Genomic DNA, 12,556 nt, shown 5'->3' on the forward strand with positions numbered 1-12,556 from the left:
CGATCGGCAGTCAACATTCATGGACTGTGTTGTGTTCACGATGCCGCGTACACAGCGGTGAAATAATTTAAAAAACACAAATTGTCGATGACATAAATAAATATAAATAAAGGAACTTAATTGCTAAATATTAATTAAATATTACATATTTTGCGATTATATAGGTTAATATTGGTGTTTGACAAAGATTGTCAGAAATTCCAAATTCTTTTCACATGTGTTTTATTTTGTTAAAACCAATTTACACATACAATTGTAAATTTATTTACATACGTAGTAATTAATTACATGTGACAATTTACAAAGCTTGTTCAACTGAGTGTCAAGGTCGATACGAGCCGATATGCCAAACAGACGTGCAAATAATATGTACGTACATATTGTAATTATATTTGCGTAATTGCACATTTGTGCGCAAGTTAAAATTATGAATCACTTTCTTGCGAGCGCGAACAATGTTTGTGAAACAAGAGAATTTCTGTAATTTCGCTGAAACACGCTCCGTAATCCCAGATTCTCGCGAGCATCTCGATAAAAACACGACGAGAAAGAAATTTAAAAGAAAGAAAAAAAAAATCCTTCCGGACTTGACGCGAAACCGAATTAAACTTTCATTCCCTTTTGATTGCCCGTTACGAGAAGAGGAGAACGGACCGATATCGTTTCGCATGTTCGGTCACCGTAATTATTTTCTGCACGCAGGAAAAATATATTTCTTTCGTTACTTGTCGATGGAGGCAATCCGCGGATGGTACGACCTCCTGTCGCTCGTATTATGCTTTTCCAATCCGGAAGGGGTTGTTTCCCCGCGCCTTTCCACGTGAACTTCGACGCGGGGCTTATCGTAGCAGTCACGTCAGCTTCGGAATTTGGCCCACAAATCTGTGTGTGTGTGTGTGTGTGTGTATGGGGTTACACGGCACATATTCCTGAAACGAGAGATAACACTCTCTTCTCGATTTCCGATTAAAAAGTCTGATTGCTCGTTGCTTTCTCTGTTAAATTCGTTCGAATTGAAAAAGAAAAAAAAAAGCAAAGTTACGCAAAATTATTATCTTCTCTAAAACAAGTTCCAGATATAAAAATAGACAGCATTTGTGAGATAATAACGTCGGAGATTTGATTCGCGCTTGTGCGAATCCAAGATAACGAATTAAATTCTTCTCTTAATATTCGCTTAATATTACACATGTAAAATGTCACATATTTGTCGTCGATTTATTTCATTGCTTTTGTGAAGAGAAAAAGCCGAAATTCATCACTGGATAAATCTCTGTGTTTCCTCCTGTCACGCGCGGAAGGAAAATGTTTTCTGTGACTGTGTCTATTGTCGCGACACGCGAGGGTGAATGTCCCAAATTACGGCGGTAATAAATTCACGGTTTTATTGCACGGATGGGACAACGTCGATTTAGAATACGTGCGACACGCTGCGACGGGGGAAGAGACCTATGAAAAACGCGAATTACATATATTTTAACTCGGTTCAAAGTAGCGATCAAGGTATTTTACTTTAAAGTAAAAAAAACATGAGTATATGAGACACTTTTTTGTTTTTTAAATGACAACCACTTTGTATTTAAATTCGCTCTACAGAAAAAAACTTCCACGGACGCATTAAGTACTAAATAACGCATTGAGTGTGCGAGGAGGTATGTGTGAAGATTGGAACGAGATCAAGGCGATCTCAGCGAGACTCTTCTAAAGGTGGGCCGCCCGTAAACGAAGACTCTGTAGCGAAGCCCGCGCGAATACTTCGATCTGAACTTGAGCTTGACGAAATTCCGTCCGATTCCGCCGGAAGTGATCCACATCGCGCCATTGTCGTCCTCGGACAACGAGTGGAACCTTATGCACGTGATCCTCACGTCCGTCGGGCCGTAATCCGCTTCTACTTCCTGCACAGATCGGAAAAGAGTCAGTGGACACGGTCGTTCAGATACAACGGAAATGTAATTCAAATTGATGTAAAATGATTGTACAATTTTGACAAATTTGAAAAATATTATTGTGCTAAGTCGAAACACGATTGACCAATAATCGACGAGTCGGCGATGCGATCGGAAACGTACTTGATAGCCACCGGTCCGGTGCGGTCTTCTGACGTCATATTCCCAGATCAATTCGTCGTTGACACCCGGTCGGCAATCCTTGATCTCCGCCGCGAGTGCGACAACAGCGCAGAACAGCAGCAGAAACACCGGCGATCGGGATCGCATGATTGTTCCTCAGTTCTCGATTTTTCTCATTTAGCTGAGACTGATGAGACAGACGGTGATTTTAATTAATTGGCAATTAACGCGCGTGAACGAAAAAACCCGTTCCTCGCACTCCGCGCGATCTCTTTTTTTTTTTTTTTTTGCTTTCGCGTGGAAAGACCGTTTCGATTCGATCGAAGACTCCGAATAGCACTAACGACGTTAATAGGCCGATGCATCGGCGCACCGAATATAACATCCCCTTTTCTGATTACGGTATTTATTGCATGTCTTCCAGCGGGGAGATTAGATACAACGGCGGCGCGAACATATCGTGACGCTACCGCTTCGATCCGCGTGTTTTTGTTTCCGAGCGGAGAAACTGGCTATCGCGCCGAGGAGGAAAGCCTCTCCTCGGCTTCGTTACGCAACACACTCGTACGAATTGTGCATCTGGATTTCGTGACGAGTGTTTCAAAAACTGATTAGGCTTCCGCGCGCGCGAGAGCGACCGACCGAGCGAGCGAGTTGGGCAACTTCGCGATATATATAACGTGTTTGCGAGATTATACACATTTGCCCGACATTTTTTCGTCCAACAACTTTCTCAATTAGAGCGAACTCNAAGCGAACTGTCAAGTTGGCTTTTTGGTAATTTACCGATTGAAAANTAACCGAGAGGAGAGGAGCTCGGAACCATCACCTCCAACTAGCGCGAGAAAAAACAAAANCTTTCATTAAAAAAATGTTTTCGTATAAAATTATTATATTGGACTTTAAATAATATTGCAGTTTTTAGACATCTCGCTTGTGTTGGCGAGCAACGACACTGGAGGAGGCGGTGGTTAACAAGCGACCATCGCTATGTCGGACCAGGTGGANCGGTTCCCACAACGCGGTGCCTGGAACCGCACACGCGTTGCCTTAAGGAAATGACTCTACTTCTCCCGTCCCGTTTCTGAACTAAGTTGCTGGCGCTTTCGAGGGTCCTTTTACTTCAGACCTCATTACGCCAAGATTGACCTACAGCGGTATCGTTAANGCGCCGAAATTATTGAAATCGAGACCTCGTCTCGAATCGTGCGTTTTTTTTTGTTTTTTTTTGACAAAAAAAGGTTAAATTGCACTCGGATCATATCGCGCGCTCGTGTTATTTTTGCCGCGAGTTTACTTAAAAAAATAAAAATAAAAATTCTATGTCGAATTCTGCGCAATATTTTTGCACGCTGTAATTTTATTCTCAAGCGCATCAAACGATGGAAAGTGGAAACAAACGAGTGTTGTGAATGCGACCCGCGTGAATGGAAGGTCTGTGTATATATATAAGACTCGTTCGTCGAGAAAGACAGACGTCTTTATCGCGTTTCTCTCAAAGGAGTGAGTAAAAACCAAAAGGGAAGGGAAACGGCGTATTGATTTATTTTACCGGCCCGTCGCCAAGAAACTGCATTTCAATATTATCGCATGATAAGGTTGCGTTTTATTGCCGTCCGAATCTTCAGGTTTTTGTGTCTCAGGTTTAGTTTCTACTTTTTTTTTCGGAGTCTTTAATTACACCATAAACAATTAATTCGCGAACATCGCGTGACGCTCGTTTCTCTAATTGATATTAATAAATTAAGTCAAAAATGTAAATAAGTTCAAATTTGTTATTAAATATTGTTAGACTTACGTTCAAACATCGACTTTGGTCCGACGTGACAAAGTTTGTCAACTTGTCGCCTGGTTTTTGCAAACTGTACGATTATCGGATAAGAGACAGCAAGTCGAGATGCGCCGCTTCACTTTCGATCGTCTCTTACCACTTTTTGGAAAACGGCGTCGCTTCGCGTGTTCGAATTATGCGATTATTCGTTTATCGAGATCTTGTGATTTTACTACGTGTCAACTTTATATCTCTTCTGTCGCTTTTCTGTGAGGCACGGATCTCGTCATCGTTCCGACTAGTTTATGATTTTTGACGCTGACGGCACGTGGCGGAATCCGCCAGCGATAAAACTATCGCCAGACGTACATGTTGCTTCTTATCGGACCGAAAATTTTCCGCTATTTATTGCAAATAGTTGTGCAAATATGTTTCCACAACTATGTGTGCGCGCGCGTACGTATTTTGATAAAGTTCCCGTGTGATTCGATCAGTTTTTTTTTATTTATTTGTTTATTTTTTTTTACCATCAGGTTTATTTGTTTCGCTTTAGATGAAATCATCTTCTGTGCGCGCAAAAATGCGAGATTCCCAACTTGCAGTTCTGTTCTCGACTGTAATAAAAAAAAACAAACCGCGAGATTCCCGCGGGTTGATTGAACATATCGGATCGCGACCCCGAAAAATATCGCACATCTAGTAATTAAACACGACGATCAGCGATTCGGCATGAGTACTCGCATCTGTTAAGAGAAAGAAAAAGAAAGAGAGAGAGAGAGAGAGAGAGAGAGAGAGATGGCTCGTGGCACATTAATTTATATACGCAACGATAATACGCAAATATAGCGCAAATAATTCGTCGAGAACGTTTAATAATATTACATTTAGTTCCGGTCAGACGCTCTGCTCTGATTGCATCAGCAAGTTGTTACGGTATATTTATTTATATTCAATGCACGACGATATATGTCGTAATCAAAGACTGGAAATAAGTTAAATAAAACGGAGGAGAAAAAAAAGCAGAGAACCGATGAGTAATTACGTGTTGAGATGTATCATTCAAGAAATCGCTTTAACGATCGCCTCCGACACAAGTATTGAAGTTTTTGTCATGTCATTTGTTTTCGTGCTTTTCTTTATCTCATTTTTACTTATTTTTTAGAGATTTTTCTTTAAAATTCTATTACGATTTCTTCAATTACATGGCGCGCGCTCGCGTGTGTAAGATTTTCTGAGGGACATTAAGAACGTTCGCACAGAAAAAGGGTTGTACGTATGTAACGATCACATAAATTGCAACACGATGGAAGAGAGAGATAATTGGAACGGATGCCGGACGATCTCTCTTTCGAGGGCTTGTAAGCAAAGCCCATCCATCTGAAGAGTTACGTCGATACCATTACTGATTGCATTGAGAAACGGATTGCCTAGCGCGGAAAGAATCATTGGGGAAAGGATACCACTTCCGCCACAGACAGATTTACACACACACACACACACACACACACACACACAGAGAGAAAGAGAGAGAGTCGGTATAGTGTATCCCATAGCAGACTTAAAAGATCTAATAGACAACACAGTCACGTTCGTCGAACGCTTACAGTTGTTCGCTATTGGAAATTTTTTGTGGAATGTTTGAGCGTTGCGCCGGCCGTCGTGGTGGTCTTTATTTTAAACCAATACAAGAGCGAAGAAGTTACAAAGTCACTGATTCGGACGCTTCTTTCGAAAATTGATACGTACGGTAGATTTAATTTATTCCTTTTCTCGATTGGAAAGGAATAAAAATAAATAAATAAATAAATAAAAGATTTTAAATTGACAAACAACGTACGTAAAATATTTTTTGCGAGCTTTACAATACGAGTAAAATACAATGTTAATTTGCAAACGCTGAAATGCTGCGTATATATGATATGCGAATTTGCAGCGTGCGCTTGCGGACACGATAAAAAATACTCCGTGTTTGTATTTATGAACGGAACATTTTGGATAATTGTGTGCGCCACTATAAATATTAATGTGACTTACAATGTTTGCTGATAGGATACAGTTTTTACGATACGTACGTAACTGTCGCATTATTTTATCGTTTGTCAGTACTTTGTAATAATGCAACATCATCATTTATCATGTCTCACTCTCTAGCTGCGACAACTTGATTTATCTATAAAACTGTTGTAATATCAGAATTATCAGGGCACAATCATGCTCCAAGTTCACGCGCACAATTGATAAAAATAGGTAAATAAAAGACAAACAAAAAGTTTTAGTCGTCATGTTTTTTTTATTGTAATGTAACGTATATCGTTTTCAAGTGCTTGTCATGAAAATTAATTATACGGTTTAGTTATCTACAGGTTATATAACAAACTTCTACTAATTATTCGAAGTAAAGTCTATTCTTGTGTTAATAACTCTAAGTATGTCTTTATAATATATTTATTTTTAATGAAAGAAAATATGTGTGAAAAAAACGTCATTTTTTTAAAACAAGGATAAAAAAAAAATTAAACACCAATAATTAACGCTTTAAACACGTGAAAATGTTTTTTTAAAGAATGCTTTTATAAAAGACTAAAAGTAATGGTGCCATAAAAAATGCAAATTAATTTACTACATTAATCTACTAAACTTGCAATTCATTTCCTATAATATCAAATAAAAAGTAATCATAGATAAAAATATTAACAACTAGAAAAAAATCAATAAACTTAGTATGTACTAAATGTTTATGGAGAAATGTTAACTATATAGGTTCGATCACACACCTTTATATTTTGTTGCCATTTTACGTGTAAACTTTTACCAAGATGAAACAATTGAGAAGTAAACACTTTACGAACTATTTTATATTTTATATTCTGACATAAAATATGAGATACGTAATATACATATATGTATTTTTCAAACATTTATCTTCTTATAATATTTTTTAATCAAATTTTGATTATAACAAGTTTACTTGAACCGTGTGTGTACATGCACACACAAGTGTTTATCATCATTTATTACCTTCTTAGCTAGAATATTATGCACATACAATACATATGTGATAATAAAATTGGAATAGATTTTTTTTTTCAAAGTAATTCCAGAGAGAGAGAGAGAACGCGCAATTATCGGCGCGTTATCAGCACTATACGTTTCACGTAAAGAATCGACTGTAAAACAGTCGATTTCTGGGGAAAACAATTGTTTTCGTGCATATTGTTAGGAAGACATTTACATATATATAATACGCCTTGCGTGTACAATATTATATATATAAGAGAAACACTTTTGTACGGTTGTTTGTGAAAGTTGTGAGTACAGAACTTGTCTGCTGACGGAAAATTATCCAACAATGAAGTTTTGTAAGAAGTTTCACGGAATAAAGAGTACGTAAAAATTCAAAATAATAAAAGATAGATCGATCAATCGCGTATTCTTACACTTACGTATTCTTTATTTTCTCGCAAAGTAAAAAAATAAAAATAAAAAACAAACAAGAAGAGATACCTGTGTTCAGAATAGTTAAAGCAAGTTTATAATTCTTTAAAAGATTTAATGTTAACGAGGCAATTATAATGAAGAGTTGCGTTATACATAGTCTGCTTTTGTTTGCACTATTGTATATAAAGAGCTTTGACGATCTGCGTAAAGTTTGATAATTCTATAACTTTATTATATGGAGTACAATATCAACTTCTTCACATGTGTTTTCCTCGAAACTATTAAAGATATATAGGAAACTTGATGTTTATGACTTGTTGCGAAGTCTTTTAAATGATAACAAAAATATACATATATAGAGACAGAATTCAATAGATTGTTAAAGTATTCACAAGTAACTTAGCAAATATGCGCATGTAAAAATATTTTAGTTTCTTCTCGCATCTCTTTTTCTCTTTCCTTTATCGATTCTTGCCATTTTCTCTATCTATGTATCTAAATATACACCGGAAAATATAAGAAGACTGCAAAACAATTCAGCCATTAAGTTAATGATATTAAGTTAATGATATCTCTGTATATAAAAAAAAAAAAATATCTTTTTTAATCTCGTTTGAATATTCCTTTTAAACATCGGCGCGTCTTTGATATATCGCATCACTTATTTGAGATGTTTTTAATGCACTTATCTCGCGAAACTCGGGATTACATTTGCGCTATTTCGAAGATATCCACATTTGCTATAGCAAATCCACTTGCGAGTTGTAACCGTCAGATAAGACATCTAAGATATTATCAGTTTCGGGTTTATTTTATCTTTGTGTNGGGATAAAAGCAGACGTTCTGCCATATAGCGTGGTTGTTTGTCAGAACAACTTCGGTAAGGCAGCTTTTTTTAAGACGTCAAGCGCGGATTATTTTGGCAGATGGAAGCAGGTATTCAAACTATTACTTATATTAGCAGAAGAACAAATATATATATATGTATATAATTTTCACATGATAGTTTAATATATATAATACAAATGTACATAATTAAAAGAAATTATATAAACATAAAATCGCGTTTTAGATAGATAATTGATAATTTAATAATGACTAATTGAGATAACAAATTGCTTTATATTTAGAATTCAAGATGTTATCGTAAAATATATATTTCAGAAAAAATTTTACATATCAATAATATAATTAAAATATTAATAATAACATTATACAATTGACAAATTGACATCCAATTAATAATTAAATGTTCATTAAACTTTCATGTGATAGTTGAATAATGAACGATTTCAAATATTTGGCTGAATTATGTACATACATAAAATGATTAATTATTATAATAATTCCTGAAGATTTTCGGGTTTAAATCACAGTTCAGAAATGCACCATCTTTAAAAATTCTTATAAAACATCGCGAAAACATTAAATATCAAATTATTATAATACATCTGGATAATTAGTAAATTATATTTTATGTTAAAATGTTTAACGTCTCTACGTGTGAAGACAAGACACTTTTGCATTTTAACAAATCATTTGTATAAAATCAGATGTTTAAACGAACTCTATGTTACTCAGTTGAGTAAAGTTTGAGAAACATCTTCTCTCTCTTTGTTGAGTTCAATGTACTTAACAATACATATTTGTCATCTCCAACTGAGTAAAGTGTATATATTATATAATCTTCTTTATTTATAATAATTTCAATACATGTGACGTAACAAGCACAAGTGTGTCACGTGAAAATTGAAGGCGGGAAATCAGATTTTTGTAAACATGTAAAGTTTGAAAAGCTGTTTTCAATCGCACATCATATATCATCTACAGCACTTTTCATCAATACAAATTTTTATCAAACAGTAATACATGATTGTAATTATTTTTTAGTCAAGGTAGTTTTATTCGGCTTACCGATCTTTTTTGCGGTGTTAAGTGGAGTTAAATCTGATGATAATGGTAATTGCTTCTACTTTCAAAATCTGGAATCTGGACAAACGTATTATATATACAATCCCAGCTATCCTGTTAATTATTCACAGGGTGAAAATCACTGTACATGGCAAGTAACAAGTTTAGATGTTATTACAGTAAATTGCACGCTTAATATGCCACAGGTAAGTTTGTCGTATAAATACGTCGTATATAGTTTTACTCTAAGATTTTTTTTCTCTATTTCTCTAAAATTATTATAATTCAGTTATTTTCATCTAAACATATAAAAGAAAAATCAACTGAATAATTTATCGTGTTATTTTATAGAGTTATAATTGCAATGCTGATAGTCTTTCCATCCAATTTGCTGAATCACGAGAGCAAAAATATTGTGGTTTTGGCACATTTGAGGTCAAAGGAAAAATAGGCGCGACTATAACATTCAATTCACCAAATACTTCATCAGGAGGTAACTTTTTGTGCGAAATTAAATCTGAGAAATCGTTCGATGAATACAATTGTCCATGTGGCTGGAAAAAACCAGTAAGTTGAAATGTAAAACGTCGTTTATTAACAGATAAATATTGTTTTTATAAAGTATTATTTATTTTAGAGATTTTTGATTTTGAATCTGTCAGCGATTTTAATAAGTAACAAAGTTAATGAGAAGTTATCTAATGCCGATGATAAAATATCATTTATTTGCTCAGACGAAGATAGTGGGCGGTAACGAAACTGGCGTAAATGAATATACCATGATGGCTGGATTGGTCGACAGAACTAGAAAAGACATATACTGTGGTGCTACTATAATAGATAAACATCACGTACTGACGGCTGCTCATTGCGTGGATAACAAAAATATTGGTGATCTCGGTGTTGTTATCGGTGAACACGATGTAACTACAAGTAATTGTTAAGATCTAATCAACATTTGACAAAGAAAATAAATATCTACAATTGTGCAACAATATTAAATATTTGTCACGCCGTGTAATTCTCTTATATGTTAAATACGTACTATAATAAATTTGCAGATAAAGAAACCAACGCGACCAAAGTGTATCCCCTGAGCAACTACGTGAAACATCCATTCTACAATGGATTTTCTAATGATATAGCTATTTGTGAAATTATCGGTATTATAGAATACAGCGCCGAAGTTGGTCCGGCCTGCCTACCGTTCCAACATCAATGCGATTCCTTCGGTGGTAATATTGTTACAATGTTAGGTTAGTAATTTCGATTTAGTTTTACACTTTTGTAGACATCTATTCTGATTTCATTTTTTATTGTTAGGCTGGGGTTTAGAAGGATTTGCCGACTCCAAAGCGACAACGTTACAAGAAGTAAACACAAACGTAATAAGTCTGCATGAATGCTATTCGTATTATAAGAATAAACCTGACATGACTGTGACGGAAAAAAACATATGTACTTACAAACCAGGAAAGGATGCTTGTCAGGTATAAAGAGAGAGAGAGAGAAATAGGGTTTCTTATTTGACAAGTTAGCAAACTTGGAAATGGTCAAAAGGATAAGTGTACAAAGTATCGTGATGTCACAAAGTATGTCAAAGTTACGAGCGTTCTCTTCTTACTTTGCCGCAGATGGACAGCGGCGGACCTATCCTCTGGCAAAATCCCACTACACGGAATCTCGTACTAATAGGTATTATCAGTGGTGGTATCGGCTGTGGCGGAGATAGTCCTTCTATCAATACACGTGTGGGAGCTTACGTTGATTGGATACAGAGAGTAACCGGTAAGACTCGATGGAAAGATGCAGAAGCGTAAAAAAATTTTACCAGTAAAATTGTTTTGGCGCAGTATTTATTGTTTCTTTATTACACAGGTGCGGAATATTGCAAAGTCGAATAAGCCTTACAAGGTTGAAGAGAAGAATATATTGTTGTGTAAGATATACGTACACACATATATAAGTTTGTAAATATCAACACTATGAAAGTTTAATTCTGTATATTGAAATATTATTTGATTAAACATGCTTTGAAGAAAAAAATTGGAACCGGTAAAGTTTTGATTAACTTGTCACCTTTCGCGCTACTTGCAATTTGCTTTCTGCTCTTTCCGCGCGCGCTTCTCGAAATTTTCCTACTCAGTAGAAAATCTACGACGAAGAGCATATTTTATGAGAAGCCTTTGCTTTCTTTGGGGAAGACGTATGAATAAAATTCAATTTAAATTCACTGGCGTCGTGCGCTGCAATTAAAAATCGAACGCCGTTTTCTCTCTCGCATCTCTGTGCAATTTCATTAATTAAAATGTATGGAGATATATGCAGTCGTTTTTAAATGTATTAATGTATGGAATCTTTATGAAGTTTCTGCAATTCGGAAAGAAACTATGAATATATATGGGTAGGCTATACAAAAAGTCCGCGAGTGTTCATTTTTTATATATTCAATTTTAATCGTATCGATATTATAAAAAATAACTAAGTAATAAGGTATTGTTAATTACGCTTGCGCGTGTGGGTTTGATCATTAATTCAAGATCGCACTGGAAACCGGCAAATTCAATTTCATCTTCATTCTTGTCTTCAGTCAAATCAATTCAGTGTAAGACGCTCTATATTATTTAGTATCATGATCCGGCGATATGTTGAAACGAAAGAAGTATATAAAAAAAATGAAAAATAAAACTTTATAAACTTTTGTACAGAAACTTATTCAAAAGAGAGAAATCGAAACCAAGCAAATACCGTAAGACCGCTATTTCTTTTGTGTGAAAAAGCAGAAATCAATACAACAGACATTCAATACGTCCTCTCGTTGATTTGTTACCTATAGGTCCTTTAGTCCATTAACCTACTTATATTTACTTAAAGTTTTTGTTGCGTTACGACAAAAACTGTTATTTAAAGCGAGATATTCATTTACAAATAAAAGAAATTTACTTTATGCGACCGTGTGCGATGCTTGATAACAAAAAATTTATTATTTTACGAATTAAATAAGTGAACATTAATGCAATTCTTTAGCACACAGTTATGTAGAATTTGGTTCCCCATAGCGAAGTACAATATATTTTGCTGAAACTGATGAGACAGACGGTGATTTTAATTAATTGGCAATTAACGCGCGTGAACGAAAAAACCCGTTCCTCGCATTCCGCGCGATCTCTTCTTTTTTTTTTTGCTGTCGCGTGGAAAGACCGTTTCGATTCGATCGAAGACTCCGAATAGCACTAACGACGTTAATAGGCCGATGCATCGGCGCACTAAATATAACATCCCCTTTTCTGATTACGGTATTTATTGCATGTCTTCCAGCGGGGAGATTAGATACAACGGCGGCGCGAACATATCGTGACGCTAC

The 12,556-nt window shown here is 35.5% G+C and overlaps 2 protein-coding genes across 3 annotated transcripts; one reads left to right on the plus strand and one right to left on the minus strand.

The window, feature by feature from the left end:
* Nucleotides 1–205: 205 nt before the first annotated feature.
* On the minus strand, nt 206–4,249 carry LOC109852120. 2 transcript variants are annotated; one of them, XM_020422972.1, is made up of 3 exons: nt 3,871–4,249; nt 2,073–2,259; nt 206–1,898 (listed from the first exon to the last, which is right to left on the minus strand). In XM_020422972.1, exons 2-3 carry the CDS (start codon nt 2,217–2,219, stop codon nt 1,677–1,679), a joined length of 369 nt encoding a protein of 122 aa, XP_020278561.1. In that variant the 5' UTR covers nt 2,220–2,259; nt 3,871–4,249; the 3' UTR covers nt 206–1,676. The 2 variants fall into 2 exon arrangements, with proteins under 2 accessions (XP_020278561.1, XP_020278562.1); XM_020422973.1 differs by lacking the exon at nt 3,871–4,249 and having other exon boundaries at nt 2,073–3,804.
* A 2,868-nt stretch (nt 4,250–7,117) lies between these two features.
* LOC109852117 (venom serine protease 34-like) lies at nt 7,118–11,465 on the plus strand. The gene is made up of 8 exons (XM_020422965.1): nt 7,118–7,226; nt 9,172–9,398; nt 9,544–9,759; nt 9,927–10,125; nt 10,254–10,448; nt 10,516–10,682; nt 10,827–10,980; nt 11,071–11,465. Exons 1-8 carry the CDS (start codon nt 7,193–7,195, stop codon nt 11,094–11,096), a joined length of 1,218 nt encoding a protein of 405 aa, XP_020278554.1. The 5' UTR covers nt 7,118–7,192; the 3' UTR covers nt 11,097–11,465.
* The last annotated feature ends 1,091 nt before the right edge of the window (nt 11,466–12,556 follow it).

This window comes from Pseudomyrmex gracilis, unplaced genomic scaffold (genome assembly GCF_002006095.1).
Source record: "Pseudomyrmex gracilis isolate BER0280 unplaced genomic scaffold, ASM200609v1 scaffold_24, whole genome shotgun sequence".
Classification (NCBI taxonomy): Eukaryota; Metazoa; Arthropoda; class Insecta; order Hymenoptera; family Formicidae; genus Pseudomyrmex; species Pseudomyrmex gracilis.